The 19,248-nt window shown below is 36.0% G+C and overlaps 1 protein-coding gene across 4 annotated transcripts in view; it reads right to left on the bottom strand.

Annotated features, from left to right (window-relative positions):
- The window catches only part of LOC112049579 (kinesin-like protein CG14535), a 413,102-nt gene that overhangs the window by 48,785 nt on the left and 345,069 nt on the right, over nucleotides 1–19,248 (bottom strand). For all 4 annotated transcript variants that reach the window (XM_052883591.1, XM_052883593.1, XM_052883594.1 and 1 more), the window contains one exon: nucleotides 18,914–19,076. In XM_052883591.1, coding sequence (XP_052739551.1) covers nucleotides 18,914–19,076 — 163 coding nt within the window. The remainder of the gene's footprint in view (nucleotides 1–18,913; nucleotides 19,077–19,248) is intronic.

Below are 19,248 nucleotides of genomic sequence, written 5' to 3'. Positions count from 1 at the left end.
TCCCTACGACTCGCTTGATGTCGTCAGTTCATGTGTTGTGCGTTCCACGAGATTATTATAGTCTAGGATCCGTGAAGAATTTTTATAATTGATTGCAATAAAGTTAATTTTTCCGTGAGTAGCTTCATCTCTATAATAAATTCATCTCGATAATTCTTGATTCTGGTAAAACTTCTGTACTGGAATTTTTGGTAAACTGCCGACTGCCCCAACTTGTATCAATAAAGGTTATTAAAAGTTGTTACTAACAAGCTGATTTTTTACTTACTGTTTCTTAATTAATAGTTAATACGACAACTTAACAGCCATAATGTCCTAAAATTGCGTGGCACAATATCTCGTTCCAACGCTCAGAAATTTTATTACCTGGTAACCCAGTTAGCAACCAGAATCAAGAATTTTCGTAAATAAAAATACTGAGCGTCTCGTTAAGATGAAGCTACTCACGGAAAAATAATTTGATAGAAATCAATTGTAAAAATGATCCACGGATGCTGGGCTAAGATGTTGAAAGATTGTAAAAAGAAAAAAAAAGAAGACTTCTATTCAATTATCTATAAATATGGCTGATTAAATTTGAAGGAGTTTTATTAAATATAGATTGTATATACCGCTTCTATCTCAGTAAGTTTACTTAGCTTTTAAGAGGTTTTGATAGAAAAATAAACCGAATTTTACCATAACGTTTACTAGAATTATTTATGGTAGGTAGGATAAAATAATTAAACATTTATTTCAAAGTATGTACCAAGCTTAACGCCATTTGCGGGAAATGGTAGGCGACTTTTATTTTGCCTGGGGAAACGATTCGAGATTAAAATAGTCTTTTTTTATTCTTTCTTGGCTTATGGAAATGCACTGTCGTAAGAAAGGGAGGAAAATATAAAATGATGTAAGGAATATAATACCTACTACATTAAAAACATTGCGGTAAGAGTCATATTATAAATAAAACTATTACTGTTACGTGGTTTGTAAATGATCCGTTATTGCTTTATGTCAATCTCGTTGTTGCAATTTTTTTTAATTAATAATAAGAAAAATGATGACTGGTTGAGTAGGTAAGGCGTGAAAAGCATAACGAACAACTCGTGTCGTGTAGAAACCGAAAGTGTGGATTTAATACTACTTTTAACAATTTAGCCCGCTTCCATCTTCGATTACATCATCACTTACCATCAGGTGAGAGTGTAGTCAAGGGCTAATTTGTAGAGATACCAAAAAAAAAAACACACTTATGCACTCACTGTATTATGATATTGAGGCTATGTTAAGTTTCATTATGTTATGTAATGGTACATTTTATTATGATATTGGCTATATTACAGCCTTCGACAATGTGCAGCCTTTGAATGTCAAGGCTAAGAATAAAGAGTTGCTTACTACTGTTTCACGTTGCGAAAATTTGATGAAAGTCCAAAAGGAAAGCATCAAAATACTTATTGCAAAATATCAAAAGTATCAAGTCCTTGTTCACGAGATTATTGATTTATGGAAACTAGAGTTAACCAACCGATTGTATGATTTATTGTTAAAAATTTTAGAAAGTTATATATAAATATACAAGAGAAATAAGGCAGTAACAAAATGAAATAAAACAAGATATTCATTAAAGATAATATTTTCATAAAACAAACAGATAACCCTCAACATAAAGGGCAAGTAATTAGCGACCCCTTGTCATAAAATCTCTATATATCCCCAAAGTACATAAACGATACAAAACGACCGATATTATTGCGATAATTGGCTTCATATTCGTATCGGATGGCCCCATTGTCCATAAATGTACGTTTGATAAGCTTATTACCGCCGCAAACGGCTCAAATTAATTAGTATCGGGTCTTATAGACCCGCTACGCCACTGGGGCTTATTTTGTGTGTTAAGTTTTGAGAGAAAGCGATAGAGCGGATTACTAAAATTTTTTTAAGTCATCATAATTTGCAACCCATTTTCGGCTCACTGCTGAGATCGAGTCTCCTCTCAGAATGAGAGGGGTTAGGCCAATAGTCCACCACGCTGGCCTAATGCGGATTGGCAGATTACACACACGCAGAGAATAAAAAAATCTCTAGTATGCAGGTTTCCTCACGATGTTTTTCTTCACCGTTTGAGTCACGTTATTTAATTTCTTAAAATGCACACAACTGAAATGTTGGAGGTGCATGCCCCGGATTGGATTCGAACCCACACCCTCCGATATCGGAGGCAGAGGTCAAATCAAGGCTCTCTTTGTGGCATGCATTGTATGAAATAAAAGTATGTACCTACGTTAGGGTGTTTTAACCGACTTCAGAAAAAGGAGGTTCTAAATTCGACGCGTATGTGTTTGATGTTTGTTACCTCATAATTTCGTCATTTATTAATTTTTTGAAAATATTTTTTAACAAGTAATAAACTGTCTAGAATCGCACCTGATGACAAGTGACAACTCTTTGGTATTAAAATGAAAAAATAAAAACTCAAAATGAAAAGTTTTAACTATATGGTAACTTTAAAACTTCTGCAACATCAGTAAACAGCCGGGAAAACATTGTGTATTGATGAAAAGAATTAAGAAAATACTGTGGTATGTATGGTAATTTCCTCACGATGTTTTTCCTTCACCATTTGAGACACGTGACATTTTATTTCTTAAAATGCACACAACTGAAAATTTGGAGGTGCATACCCCAAGCCAAATTCGAACGCACACACTCCGGAATTGCAGGCGGAGGTCATATCCACTGGGCTATCAGGGCTAATATAGGTATATGTCTGGATATTTTATTCATCATCTTAGAAGTTTGATTTTTTCATAGCTTCAAGGAACTTTGTACCTCCACGCGCTTCCGATGTAAATAAAGTGACTTGACAGACAAATGGTGGGCCAACAAAATATGACTAATATATGGGTTCTTTTTCCTTTAGACGTACGGAACCCTAAAACTGAAAACAGTTATAAATTTCTATGTCACGTTAGCACTATAATAACAACAAACACACGGTGACAATTTTACGTGCAATAAGTAATTTAAAGTGTAAAAACGAAAGGATTTACGAGCGTGGCTGTTGTTTTTACAAATGGCTCCCGATTAATTAAACGATAATGTTTCGTATTGTTCCAAAGTCAGCTTGATTTATGTTTACTATGAAACTCAATTGTTTGGTATTAACATTGTCATTTTACAGTCAATAAATTTTCATATTCATATGCCTAGAAACGAGAACCAAAGTCACCGACATAGCTCAACGAGTTGCGAAGCTGAAGTGGCAATGGGCGGGGCACATAGTTCGAAGAGCCGATGGACGTTGGGGTCCCAAAGTGCTGGAATGGCGACCTCGCACTAGTAAGCGCAGTGTTGGCCGACCCCCCACCAGGTGGACTGACGACATCAAGCGAGTCGCAGGGATTCGCTGGATGCAGGTGGCTCAGTATCGTGATGTTTGGAAGTCCCTACTAAAGGCCTATGTCCTGCAGTGGACGTCTATCGGCTGATATGATGATATGCCTAGATTGAAAAGTGCATGTTGATTTTGAACCTAAACCTTGAACCTAAACAAATAAAAAAAACAAAAAATAATCAAATTTAATTTAATTTTTTTCATCTTTATATAAGAAAGTGCACGCACTGGAGGGTCGGAACACAATAGGGATGATGACTGTTTTTTAAATTGTATATAAATTAGGAGTATGCTAATTGTAAAGCAATTTTATAAAAGTATGGGTATCTGCGATCATCTCTTTCGGAGCTACAGGGATTTATAGGGTCACATTTGCGGCGCTGCTACGGATCCCTGAAAAACGCCCCAAATTAGTACGAAATAATGACGTCGTAGGTCATAATGATCGTTAAATTTGTATGGGCAGTAGCTTGCATAAGGTTTTTAACTAGGGTATGCACTATAAGTAAAAATTGGGAAATTCCTTGTCGAACTATGTATTCCGTGGTCCATTATAGGTTTGTATTGAGTCCTTAGGGTAGGCAGTGCATTTGTGCATCTATAAAGTGCATGTCACCGTATGGCGATGGTACTTCTCCGGACCAGTTGCATTAAAAAGCTCAACTACAGGAGAACCCGTTTAAGACGATTTCGCAGGGACCCAACTAAAAACGCGTAGACGGGATATCGTTTTAAACGGGATGTGGGTGGGGGATAGTGAAAAATATAACGACTAATGTACACCTACATAGTTATAACAATTAGTGTATATGGTGTAAAGGCAGTTTGGATCGTGCCGCGAAGCAAGAACCAGCTCATGACTAAGGGCCCCGTATGGGTTCGAAACTAGTCGGGCATACTCCGACCTAATATCACGTGAGTTTTAGCCGTGTTTCATAATCAATTATTATGAATAACACTCACGATAGTTTAAATTCTAAAAAAGACTACCTAATTATGCTACTTAAAGTAATCATTTATTCTGGTATGACAAAAAGATTTTGATGCATTAGCAATTGCGAAATTTTCAATTAAATTTTACTTTTGCAGTGCGTTTTCAAAATTTTCAGTGTAGAATCGCATCATATCAAGGGTCGTTTGGGTCTTTCAGTTCTTTATGATATTATCTATCGGTCTTGTCCTGCAACCTTGTTTATGGACCTTTATGATGTCTATCTGTTTAATTTATTTGTCGCATTTGGAATGGGGATGATGACTAGGTTTGAATATATTGATTTTTGTGATACATTCGGGTCAATGTTAACTAATTTATACATACAAAGCAAATTAGCAAAGATTGTCTGGATATTTGCAAAATAAATGAGATTATAAAATTTCAATATCTATTAAAAATCTTTTATCGTAATTAGATGAAAATTCATACAGTTTTAGCTTCCTTACATTAAATGTGACATTTTTTATTATATAAACTATAAACATAAACACACAAATAACAAAGATATTAGTAATATTGTTTGTACGCACATAGAAATCTAAAGATCATTGCATTGCCTACGACGTCATTAGTTCGTGCCATTTTGTATGGAGATTTAAATCCCTGTAGCTCCGAAAGTAATGATCGCAGATACCCTGTTCCTTTTACAAAATTGCTTTACTATTAGCATACTCTTAATTTATATACAATTTAAAAAACTGTCATCATCCCTATTACACGCATGTGACAAGTAGGCGTATTAAACGGGATGACGATCGTATTAAGCGTTAGGAAATGTATGAAAACATGTCTCAAGTTGTAGGGACTGGCGTAAAATTACGTATTATGCGAGAAATCGAGTTCTACTGTAATTGTAAGGCAGTCGTGGCAAAGCCCTTACAGGTAGTCTAGTGTAGAAAATCAATATTAATTCTAACACAGATTCTCGTAGGTTGCTTGGCTGAATTATTAGCTGGAAACAGCTATAAATTGTCACCAAGTATTTGCATTCGGGGTAATTTAGAGTGCTGCGTTTAGCTTGTGGAGGTTAGTGATGTGATTAATTAATTTGCTACTTTAAACTAAATATATCGAGATTATATTATAGTATACTAATGTCAAAGTTTCTCTTTCATGGCTACATACTAAAATGTTATATAGAGTCGATGTAAAGCGTTGGTCAAACTAAAAGACCGACAAAAAAAATAGTAGTCATAAAAATATAGTTAAAACAAGAGTAGGTACCTAAGTCGAATTTAAATTCGAAAGTAACTACTCTACTTTGACTAAAATTTTTATGACTACTTTTTAATACTATGCTAATAGCATAGCATACCTGCTTAAATTATTTAATTAAAATTAGAATTAAAGTTAATAATTTATACACGGATTAATTGTATACATATGCGGAAGGTGGACGGAATGTTAAAGGGGAAAATCTAATATTTCTGCTGTGTTGACACTCCTGTATGTTACACGCACAAAATCGTTAACTACTTCATTCAATACAATACAAATGGTCTTTCAATAACATTTTAATAACTATACCTCAAAACTCTTATAATCGTATTTCTGATCTATCCATGATTATAAGAGTTACTCCACTTAGGTTTTGTGTGACTTACCGACAAATAAAATATCACCAAGTGAAAACACATTCACAATTGAATATTGATGAACTCGGACGGATGCCATCGGAAGTGGGAGCGAGGCTCAATCAAGCGATAATTACAATAAAAAACAAACTGAGTGGAATCGGAAAGCCGATCGAATGAACTTCGGGCCCTGAAAGTTACGTTTTTGAACGACATTGTTCGAAGGCAGACGTCAAATTGCAAATGTACATTGTAATTAAATTAAAGTTTTGCTATCAACTGCGTACTGTTACGTACCTAATATCCACTTATCACATAAAATCTAAATTATATTATGGCTTAACTGTCCACTCAAACAGTGGAGCCTAAAGAATTCCCTGTAATAAGGCATAACCTACAAAAAGGCCCCAACTCAGCATTTTGCCGCATACTTTCCACAAAAAAAGGATGAAGCACTGATTTTTAGTTAGGACCCAGTTCAGGTGCCGCCACGCACACGGTTCAACATCCTATGTAAGGTATTATAGATAATTATTAAGAACTAATTAAATCTAGTATTGGCACCCATTTAAATAAAATCACTCCGGAGTGATTTCTACGAGGTATAGGAATATTATTTATATTATACTGTGAAAGCATAGTCTGAAGAGTCAATGGACCTAAGGTACCTGTGGAACTCGTACCAAATAACCCAGTGTTTTTCCACCCCCTTCGATCAAACCGACTAATCGGCTCTCTGCAATTCAAATGAGTTGCAGAGAGCCGGTGGATACAGGCTTGACATATCACTGTTCTTACAGATTACGCAGCACATACTGCAATGGACGTCCATTGGTTGTTTGTTAGTTGGTTGTCTAATGGTTGGTTGTTGGTTATAACAAATAAAAAGAAATAGTCGGAAGACAATTATTTTGCGCCACTAAGTTCTTATGATGTTGTCAAAGTTTTCCACTAAACTTGAGCCTAACTCCTACTAAAATAATAAACACGAAAGTTTCTATGTTTGGATGTTTGTTACTCTTTAAAGCCGTAACTACCCATTTGGCTGAAATTTGGAATGGAAATAGACTTTACTCTGCATTAACACATAGGCTAGGTACTCTTTGTCTCGAAAAGAACTATTGGTTCCCAAGGTTTGTAAAATAACTGATTATTTTGATGGTATGAATGTTTGTTACTCTTTCACGCCTCGGCTACTGAACCGAATCACTTGAAATTTGAAGTGAAGATAGATTTTGAAACACCTAAACAATTGCGTCAACAAGTTAATAAAACGTTCACTAGATCCAAAACAAAAATCCGCAAGTTTCATAACCGCACGGCACATGAAAGGAAGCTGGCGATAATTCGAGTGAAAACAAGCGCGTAATTGATTAACGGCGGCTTTTGACCTTGCCGCTCTTCATTAAATTTTACTACTTTGCGTTTCAACTCTCTCGCTCAATAAGTTTTGCGTTTTATTTGCGTTAACGTTGAATGTGAATGTTTAAGTATAAAATCAATGACGTATTCTCAAGTGTAAGTATAATAATGTAGCGTCTTTATCATCTGTAGACCTAACATGCCACGATAAATAGCCTAGTCTGATTTTTTTTTAGTCTCTGTAGGGCGTCTCCTGAAGACCTCGGCTTTGTGGTCTGTCTGCATTTAAGTCAGCCATTGACCGTCAATTATGCCAGCAGTGCAAAATCCCGTAATATTTTGTAACCTGTTTCTGAGAATCGTGAAAAATACCTACGCTCAACTTTGGATTGCTCCAATAAATCATGAGTGTAGTTGAGTAATGTAAATTAAGATTTTATTAGAAAAATCTGTAGAGTAAGTTTTTTTTATAGAATAACTTATAAACAGAGTCTCAAGTAGATTGAGGTATTTCCAGAAGTGCCAGTAAATACGAGTAAATATTAACTTGAAATTTTCAATTGAATGTGAATGAAAATTTGCCTTATAATAAAATCGAGTGAAACCAGTCTGTACTGCATATTCTCTATTGACATCGTAACAAATATCCACTTTTTCGTCCGTACGTGTAAACGATATAGCTCCGTAACAAATACGTTCACATTAAATTCGCCCGCGCGGGATGCGAACTCGCATGAACTGAGTTATGTCACTTTGTCACCGCTCAAATGTTTCACTGCTTTTTCCTCTTTGAGCCAGTATCGCTTCAAAAACATGACTGTGAAAAAAAGTCAATACAAAACTTTTAGGGATGTGACGTTGATACACTGATAGTAGTTTAGATCTGACAGGTGCCACGTTCTTATTTTAAATTAATTCTTATTTATTTATTTTGAATCATCGTTCATAACTGTATTCACACCATTTAAGCTACAATTGGTAGAAATATATTTTTTTGTTTTATGGCTTAGGTCCAATCCAATTCAAATTCTATAAAAGTTGTTGTAGGTAAACTACCTATACTACAGCTTATCTTAATTAATACTGTTTACCGACAAAGAAATTAGAAATGAAGGTAGAAAACGCATGTCATTTCATATAATATTTATTTTAAATTATGTATGGTTTGTTAATAAAATGGTATATAAAATATATTAACTGATTTATCAAATTTATTTTCATTAATTTAAGAACAAGTTAATTATTATTATATGTGAAATGACTAGTGAGTACTCTTCAAGAAAGGCTGTAGTATAGATAGAGGAGATTAAATATACCTATTATTATAATGGTAAAAGGTATTCAATCAACTTACATTTTATTTCATCTTTTATATTAGATTCTCTCAAAATTTTAAATTCTCAAAACAGTTTGCATTTGAAAAAAGTAAACTTAAAAGTTGCATGTCCCTAAAAAGCTTTTCGTGTTAAAAAGCTTTTTAGTCGAGCCATACTTGAGATGGATTATGACACAAAAAATAGACACAACAATGCATGTTTTTTTTTTAAAACATTATCAAAAATATTTCATAACAATAATTATTCAATTATTCCAAGCTGTCACAGTTAGCTTCTTTTCCTATAGTAGCTACTACGTACCTCTATAGCTAGTATTTATGCAAACAAAACAGTATAGAATTATTCAGGATAATTATTCAGTTTCAACAAAACAGAAATGGAGTAACGTTAACGTATAACAAAATTTTACAGGAGGCTATTTTTTATCTATCTAAAAAATTTCAAAAGTTAATACAATACCCTCTTTAAAATAGTAATATTTTCAAAATATCACATAATTGAAGCAAAGAGGCGATAATATAGACGGACCGAGGAAAAAAATGGCATTTTGAAAATTGCTCCACTTTTAACTTGGTACGTAACACAGTGTAAATCAGTATTAAAGTGACCTATCTCAGAATCTGGACCCGTTGTGTACACTGATTACATTAGCGCAGCGGAGTGGCTAAACGCTGAAACACCGTTTAACCTCCGGGAATGGACAATGACAACATTAGGGTATTATAAAATTGCTCCACTGTTAACTTGGAACGTAACACAATGTACATCAGTATTAAAGTGACCTATCTCAGAATCTGGACCCGTTGTGTGCACTGATGACATTAGCGCAGCGGAGTGGCTAAACGCTGAAACACCGTTTAACCTCCGTGAATAGACAATGAAAACGTCAGGGTATTATAAAAATTGCTCTACTGTTAACTTGGTACGTAACATAATATACATCAGTATTAAAGTGACCTATCTCAGAATCTGGACCCGTTGTGTACACTGATTACATTAGCGCAGCGGAGTGGCTAAACGCTGAAACACCGTTTAACCTCCGGGAATGGACTATGAAACTAAACAATACCTAATTAACATTTAAAATATCCTTTGTTTGTGTGTAGCGTAGAATTAATTAACCGGCCATCTCGCCTGGGTTTTGTTTTCCAAACTAATTCATATTAAACTGTACGTATAATAACAAGCTGTAATAGGGGAGGTGGGAAAAGAGATATTTTTAATTAAATTTTGTAATGAAACTTAAATGTTAAATGTTGATAATGAATAAAATTAAAATTATCGTTAAAACTAGCTATGCGCAGTAGTTTCAGTCGCGTAAAATTTTAGCAATGTTAGCTTTCTTCAATTTAAGGGCTAGTTATGCTTTCAATGAAATATTTTTTTCAATTCGAACCAATATTAGCGCGGACAATCAGAGAAGCTTTAGCGTTTTATAATATTAGTACAGTTAGCAGCTGATACAGCAGTGACTCGATAATGTAGCTTTTCATTGGTGAAAGAATTTTTAAAATCGGTTCAGTTTCTATATTCCTATTCGTAACCAATTATTCTTTGTAGATAAACAAATAAAATCTTCTGAGGCTTTAATTTCATAGGTCTTTAGGTTTTTAGGAAATTAGAGCTTATCTTTATAACCAGCACTAATTTAAGATTTAATTACCTAGCTGGGGGCGCCTTATATTCGAAAGCCGTATTCTAGTTCTTCTAACGTACGATTCAGTATTTTTTAATACGAGTAAGTGTTACGTTGTTTTTGTGAAATTGTGGTAACAATTTTTGAAAATGAGTTCGTACGTGTAATTACCGTCATTTTATACTTGTGCTGGGTAAGTTAAAAAAAGATAAGTTTAAAAAACTTGTATCTCAGTATGATAATCTGTATGAACATTGATTATGTACAATTTATTATTAAAAAAAGTTATTATGACATTCAAGAATATTTTATGGACATTGATATTGTATTAATTTCGTTTTATTTACTTTCTTCGTTCAAATGTGTTTAATTTAAGATAATTCATAAACCAGTTATGGTGAAATGTATAAAGGCTCAATTCTATATTATGTACCATCATGTTAAACCTACATTTTCATGAATAAAATATCATTCATATAATTCATTCAAGTTCCATAACTTAGATTTGCCAATTTAAAAAATCATTACCTGATGATAACAATTTAGAAGAATGGAATACAAAGCCTGTAACGAACGAATGATTGAACTTTTCAAACATCGGAAAAATAGGTCACGCAGCCCACATCAGACATTGAAGAGTCGTAAACTATTACAAAGCGCACTTCAAAGGGCAGTGACAAAGGGCGGTTTAAACTCGGACCGAACGAACAGGCGAAGTTAATGACTGCCATTAGTTTGTGTTGAGTGAATGACTTGCGCTTACACGGAGAAGTTTTAATTAGATGTGAAAACATCGGGAAGAAAGCTTGATGAATGGAAACTTTGGCAAAACAAATTTTTTCGAGACTAGAAAAAAATCGAGGGACTGCGAATAATTTCATTAAGTAGTTTCTAACGTATGTATTTGTAACTTGTACACGATGTTTTGCGAATTTTGTGTTTACACGAAATTTGTGTGTTTACACACCTTAACCAAGAGACAGAGTTTGCAAGGGTAAGTATCTATAGAAAATGTAGAATTCCGTTTTTCTTTACATTTTTTATTCATACAGAAAATAGTATTCTTATGTAGGCTAGATTAAGATCACCAATAAAAATTGATTAACAAAATCTATATAAGCAGTTAATTTTTTCGTATGTTCGCACATTCTTTTATGTCAACATCACCCCAAATTTTGTAACTACACCATAAGTTTCTTTTAGATCTACTGTAAAAACTTTCATCAATCAAAATCTGATTAAACGGGAAGTCACGGTATATTACAAAAATTAATTTTGCGAAAAAATTGTGCCATATGCCATTTTTTCGAGAGAGCAATGCCTTCCTTCACTGCAAAACAGTGAACGAAAAGTAAGTTGTTACCAACTTCACCTTGAAAACAACATGAGGTTGCAGCCAAGAAACATAAAATGAACATACCACTAGGTTAATAGAGCTACTGTTGGATATAAAACATACGTTACAAACAATAAATAAAGGTTCATTGTTAAATATTTCGAGCGCGAAGCCACTGGCAGTCCGCCAAGTGCGGGTAATTTGATAAAAACGCCAACAACGGGTTAGTGGCAAACTTTAGACAGGCTTTATTAGCTCTGTTACGTTCATATTCACTGCTCCCGCCCGCTGTAGAGCTAAACTTGCTGTAAACGTACAAATAAATAACGATTCCTTACTACCTACAGTTGCAGTTGTTAAGTTTTGTGCTTGCAAGTTGGCTTTTTACTTAGTTCTCTGTCTAATAAGCTTCATTAATGTTACGAGCTTTTATTTAATTTGCGCTATATGATTAAATTTGGGAATCTGAAATTGAACCACATCTCATTTTATCCACCATCTCATTGGATTGAATTTCGATTTGGAAATTTAATTATATGGATAGGTAGTATTAATAGATCCAATAATGGACTCAAAGAAGTAAGATGTTAACCGGTTCAAATAAATCTTTTTGGTGATATTTACTTTACTATCGCTATTTGAGAATTTCTCTGCGTGTGTGAAGTCTACCAATTCGCATTGGGCCAGCGTGGTGGACTATTATCCTAAACAATCTCATTCTGAGAGGAGATTCGAGCTCAGGAGTGAGCCGAATATGGGTTGATAATAATGATGACGAACCCGTGTTGTCCCCAGTAGATAAGTCGGTTATCTCAGAAAGAGATTTCCCTCCAAAACAAAAAAAGGTAGTGACAATGGGGAAATAAAAACCAATAACATTGTATTTGTATCGCGTTATCAGTAGGTAGGTACACGTTATCAGTAGGTAGGTACACGTTATCAGTAGGTAGGTACACGTTATCAGTAGGTAGGTACACGTTATCATTATATTGTTGGACGAGGAAGTGAGGAATGTATATTGACCGGATAACTCACCGAATATTTCCATTTATTGGATACGACCCACTATGAGAGCCCTCGAAAATATATGAATTTGTTAATAAAACCTTCCATCTAGTGATGTACCTACTAGCTTGTAGATAAGTTGTTATCAACCCATATTCGGCCCACAGCTGAGTTCGAGTCTTCTCTCAGAATAAGGAAGTTAGACAACCACGCTGGCCCAATGCGAATTGTCAGACTTTACACAAGCAGAGAGTTAAGAAAATTCTCACGATGTTTTCCTTCACCGTTTGAAACATGTGATATTTAATTTCTTAAAATGCACACAACTGAAAAGTTGGAGGTGCATGCTCCGAACCGGATTCAAACCCACACCCTTCGGAATCGGAGGCAGAGATCATATATACTGGGCTACCACGGCTCACGATCAACCTCATAAAAATTGTAGCTATCACGAGCCTCATAAGAAGACTCAGAGTCACTCCGCGGGCGATGGAGTGAGTTCTACTCGAAGAATCTCTGCGGGATTCAAACAGAAATGAGGAGATCTGCCGCAGACTTTGTTGATAAAGTTGCAAAGCTAAAGCGGAAATGGGTGGGGAAGTAGTTCCCAGTTCGAGCAGAACACAGGATTTTTTTCCATACGAATGAATGCTGTTACTAAAACTCTACTACTCTTAAAACAGTTAATAGAAGTATACATTTTTGGCCACCAGGTCCTGGGTTCAATCCCTCTGCCGTTTGAGGTTTTCTTGATTTGTCCAGGTCTAGCGGTGGGAGGCTTCGGCCATGGCTAGTTACCACCCTACCGGCAAAGGCGTACGTAAATACGATGTCGTGTAGAAACCGGAAGGGATTTTCCTCCTACTTCTAACAACTTAGCTCGCTTCCATCCTAGAATGCATCATCACTTACTATCAGGTGAGATTCCGGTCATGGACTAACATAAATGTGTCACAAATACATCATATATCCATCAATATATACCATACACAGATATTCAGTTCAGACTCGTTCAGCCCATCAATTCACTTTGCCTTATTGTTGCAAAAATATTGCAAAGAACATCGAAAACAAGGCAAATTGATACGTTCTACGGAGCACGTGCACATCAAAGAAGAAAGAAAGATGTAGGCCTGTAATACGTATCAATAACGTGCACCCCCACTGTATAAATCATCTACTACCTACTCGAGGCTTTGGTCTACGTCATAAGAAATAGCGATTATTGTTTTTAAAGAATTGATTGAATATTTTCGAGAAACATATTCATTTATATCCTAGAAGCCCACCAACTCGAACTAGTTTATGAGAATTTCACGGATTTACAAACATGCATGATATATGACGACCTCCAATGGAACTATAGAAAGCGGTTAAAAGTAAGAATGGTCTAAATAAAAACCTATTTTATATAAATCTATGACAAAACCTCAACCATAGTTTATATATTATGGTTATTGTTTATTCTCCACCTGTTGGTCATCCACGTACAGGTTTTTCTTATTTGGAAAAAAAACCTTACTTACTTAGATAACTATAACAGAGACGACTATTAAAATGTTTAAATTAAAGGTATAATAGGAAACACAGATAATATAAATCCACACTTTATCTGTTAAATTGTGGAAAAAAAAATATGAATATCAGAGAAGATTCGCTCCGCGGATGTTTCCGCTTCAGCTTCTGTCTCGGGCCGATGTACATAAAAACGGGTCGAATCAATAAGGAGTTTAATCCCGTGGGCAGCGTCCAGTATCTCATTGGTTGGTACAAATTGACAGCAAAAGGCGCTTCGGATTTTACTTTAACTGTTGTTTTGTTTTGTTCTTTACTTTAAACGTTCACGAAGGGGGACCCTTTGTTTTACTATAGGTACATACTTTATGTTATTATTAGTGAAGCCTCGTGTAGTTCTCGTTCCCGTGGGAATACAGGGATAAAATAAAGCCTGTGTTACTTGCTGATAATATGACTTTCGTCATCATTTCAATTTTTTTGCGCCACATACCTTTCGACCCGGTGGCCTAAACTGGAACTAACGTCGCGGCAGTCACCGCTTATTATACTAAAATTAGCGATACCCTCACCAGGCTAGGGCCTGAAGCTATATGGCGCGTCAATTCTGTTTCTACAAACGCTAACGTTTCGAAAGCTAACAAAATGTATGATAATGTCATTTGTTTTCGACAGGTCATGTGATCAAGTTATCCATGGGATTTGTCATTACCATAGAGTTTTCTTAGTTTTCGAAGCGTTAGCGTACGTAAAAAGAGAATCTAAGTGCCACATGTCTACATGACCTGATAAATTTGTCGCAACTATATCTATAAATTATCAAACGTCAATATTAGTCACTCTACCACTAGTTCGGAAGGCAGGTTCTTAGAATAAACCAAATAAACAGTCTACTACATTCACTAAAAATCTAAATTACATAGTTAATAATAATCATAGTTTAAAACACATAATTTTAATATTTGACCTTAACACGCACCGTCAAATTTGGGAATGCCTATTGGTAAGTGAAGTAACAATGATTAAAAGCGAACCTATGGCCCGCTCACCGAATCCTGTTATCTTAAGCCAACATGTGCTAGGTTTTTGCGGCCGCGTTCTACGGCCTTATCGTGGCCATAGATTATTTCCTGAATTGCAAATTTTGCGCCGTTGCGGCTCTAGCAAAATTTTTTGTACCACTTTTTGGCCATTTCAGTGGGTCTATGCCATTACATATATTTCAAGTAAATATTCGGAATGTTGTGGTACCCATTTATGGGACGCTTTGTATATTACAACAAGATACCGCTACCCGCGGTTTAATTTCAAATTCGATTTTATTTACATAGAATTAGTTTTGTTTTTAACTTTTTCTTACTTAAAACCTTACCAATGTTCAAGTGAAAAATGAATTATCATTAACAGATATGATGATAAAGATAATTATTTTTTCATGATTGACGATGGACGTCCACTGGGAGACATAGGCCTTTTGTAGGGACATCCAAACATCATGATACTGAGCCACCTGAATCTCTGCGACTCGATTGATGTCGTCATTTCACCTGGTGGTGGGTCGACCAACACTGCGCTTTCTAGTGCGGGGTCTCTATTACAACACTATGGGACCCCAACGTCCATCGGCTCTTCGAACTATGTGCTCCGCCCATTGCCACTTTAGCTTCGCGACACGTTGAGCTATGTCAGTGACGGACGGTTCTTCTGCGGATCTCCTCATTTTTGATTCGATCACGCAGAGATACTCCTAACACAGCTCGTTCCATCGCCCGCTGTGTGACTCTGAGCTGAGCCTTTTTATGAGGCCCATAGTTAGCGACCAAGTCAACTGGCAACACGCACTGTTCGAAGACTTTTGTCTTCAGGCACTAAGGAATTTCGAAAAATGAATGCGGAATTTGGAAAAGAATAAGGAATGAAATAATTCACAGGGAATCAGGTTTTCATCTATATTAACCAGCAGTAAATTAACCAATAGAAGTGCCAGTAAATTAACCAATAACCCAAATTATACACAAATGTATTCGCGAGCGTGTTTTTCCTGTGTATAAATATTTCTTTATAAATCGTTTTCAATCGTTTTTATTATCACATCGTATTTACGTAAGCAATGTGATTTCGATCGTTCAACGCTATACTCATTGTCCAATTTGGGTCGAATCGGGTCCAATTAATGGTCGAAATTGGCTCATTCCGAATTCAGTTCGCAAGCGGACGTTGAGTTGGTGATTAAATTCAGTTCTAACTCAGTTATCGCCTTTTTAGCCTTATTCTTAGTAATGGCAAGTTACGATCACATTATTCGTCAGCAATTGGCTTGAAAATTTAGGTGTAAGGGAAAAATGGAAGTTGAACCTTTAAATAAGGTTAGACTTTTCCAATTAGAGTGTTTTTTATATTACTTTTAGTACTTGAATTTGTTGCTTTAGATAAATCATTATGGTAATATATCCAAGTATGTTATGCTCTCGTGATGACTGATAATGTATGTTTTTAGGATTATTCATGACAAAGTTACGGGTGGTCGAAATTGCCCTGTTAAACTTCGAGGAAAGGAGAGTAAGTACAGCTGTGCCTATTTACTTGACTTTTCCTTTTTTAACGGACACTACCCCAGTATTGCTTGTGTCTTCTTGTAGAGACGAACAAAAAAGCAAGCAGGCGACGTCAATTTGAATTTATAAGAATTCCCAAAATTCTAATATGCATAGCTTTTTTCAGACCGTAGCAACAACATAGCTTCGTTGTTCTACTAAGCTGATATCGAATGGTTTATACTTTGCAAAATTATTCTTGTTTATTGGGAAAAGGACCAAAAGAGCAAAGTTCATCTACTTTGATCCGCCTGCTTGTTAGCGCGTGAAGCGGATTTGCCGCACCACTGCGCGCCTCATCATATTACTAATCATTTTTCTTGTAGCAACAGTTGACGTTACAACCAACCATTACTGCATTTTACTACCAAACAGCATAATAAATGAAAGTGCGTGTAACTGGTTTACATGAATTATAAATAAGTACGAAAGTTTCGAACAATCTTACATTCCTTTTCACCGTCCCAAAATAGATTTTTTTTATTAGAATAAATCTGAATGGTCATAGTCCCAGAGTTTAGCGCGTTTAAACAGAAATCTCTTTAGCTTTATAAACTTTAACAAAGTGCTTAAGTGATTGTGTGAGATTTCACACTTTTTAAACAAATTTAAAACGATTTATCTCGAATCTCATCAAATAAAGCTTCTATTTGTTAAAGGCCGAGCTAATAAAAGAGTTATATCTCCGCTCCGTCGTTAAAGACCCTCATTAGCGCCGGATCATCAGTTGTCTCATTAAACGCAACCAATTAGAGAGCGCCTGGCACCTTGGCACTATAGTTCAGTGAGAATGACAAGCTACCATAAACTATATAGGGGCAATAAAAGAATAACAGCTGGGTTTTATTGCTAAATATGTAATAAACGCTAAACTAATAATGGAAGTTGGGGTCCCAATAAGCTGGAATGGTGACCCCGCACCGTAAAGAACAACCCCTTATCAGGTGGACCTTTACCAAGTGTGTGACAGAGCCGCTGGATGGAGTTGGCTAAAGACCGTGTTTTATAGGCCTATATCCAGCAATGATCAGTCGTCTCGTGTCGTCATGAGTATAGATTGTACGAAGCTAGGTGGGGAGTATTGGGAGACCGAGTGCTGGCGATTTAAGAGATGTTAAGACTTTGTCGAGGCGTTCGATCCGTCCACACCTTTGTTGGATGATAATCTTGGGTTTTTATGGGATAGGCGGGGAGAGTGACTTGAGTGGAAAAGGGGAGTGTTTGTTAACAGTCAAAGGATCCTATAACCCTATACACATCGTTCAAAAGTGCGTGACTCCATTCAATGTCATTCTGTGCCACTCAGGGTTTATTTGTAAGATTCTTAGTGGGAATTGTTAGACCTGACAGACTTTCATTCAATAATTGTGTTTTGCAGACATACACTACTTACAGGTATTGGTTGGATGGTACGAAACCATATGTTTTTGTAGTAGTTGTAGTGGTATCACAGTTTACCACTACAAGTTAGCTTCAGACAATCGTAAGTCGCTCCACAATCGGTTTTAGCTTAGCTAAGCCGCGTGACTCGGGCCCGTTCTATCCGCACATTAGCGCGAATTATTGTTCGAATTTATTTTAAGAGCCACTTCGTACTTGAGCATTGCGGACGCTCAGTAATTGTTGTTAAGGTGCTTTATATTTATCGAGACAGATAAGTTTGCTTGATTGTAGTTAGTCATAGTTTTCAGCCCATTTTAACGTTACATTACTGTGAAGGCATGAACTAAGTTATATCTCCGAGAGGTCCGTGGTTCGATCCCCGTCCGTTGGATTATTGTCGTACCCACTCCTAACACAGTCTTTTTCGACTAGTTGGAGGGAAATGAATATTGGTCATATTTAAAAGATACGGCAAATATTCATAAAAAAATATACGATATGCTTGCTTGAGTTCCTTCACTAAATAAAATATTCTTTTTCGTATTTCTAACCTTTGAATAAACAAATATCCATTTATATATTTATTATAATTATAATTCAGTTTTTCACAAATACCGTGGGAACTATGGATATTACGGGATCAAAATTAACCTATGTGTTAATCCAGAGTAAAATCTATTTCCATTTCAGCGAAATCGCTTCAGTAGCCGCAGCGTAAAAGAGGAACAAACATACTTACACACTTACACACAAACTTTCGCCTTTATAATATTAGTGTGATTTCTGACTAACCTTGCCCACACCAGTGGGTTCCTTGACCCCCAGGCGGCGCAGCAGGGCGGGCGGCGGCGGGGGCGGCGCGCGGTGTAGGGCGGCGCTGAAGCCTGACGAGCTGGACTCTTCTTCTCGTCTTCTGCGCTCCCGGTGTGGGGAACCGCTGCTGCATTTTGGTGTTCTGCAACAAAACATTGTATTTAGTACAAGCGGATGCTCGCAACTCCGTTCTTGTGAAAATCCGTTTTTAAAACATCCCGCGAGTACCATGGGTCCGGTATACAAAATAGCCTTTGTTTTGCTCCAAGGTCCAATTAAAATCTAAAGGAAAATGCCAGCTAATGTATAGAATT

The sequence above is a fragment of the Bicyclus anynana genome, chromosome 9 (genome assembly GCF_947172395.1).
Source record: "Bicyclus anynana chromosome 9, ilBicAnyn1.1, whole genome shotgun sequence".
NCBI lineage: Eukaryota > Metazoa > Arthropoda > Insecta > Lepidoptera > Nymphalidae > Bicyclus > Bicyclus anynana.
Note: the sequence above shows the minus strand (reverse complement) of the source record. Positions and strands in the feature narration are given on the sequence as shown.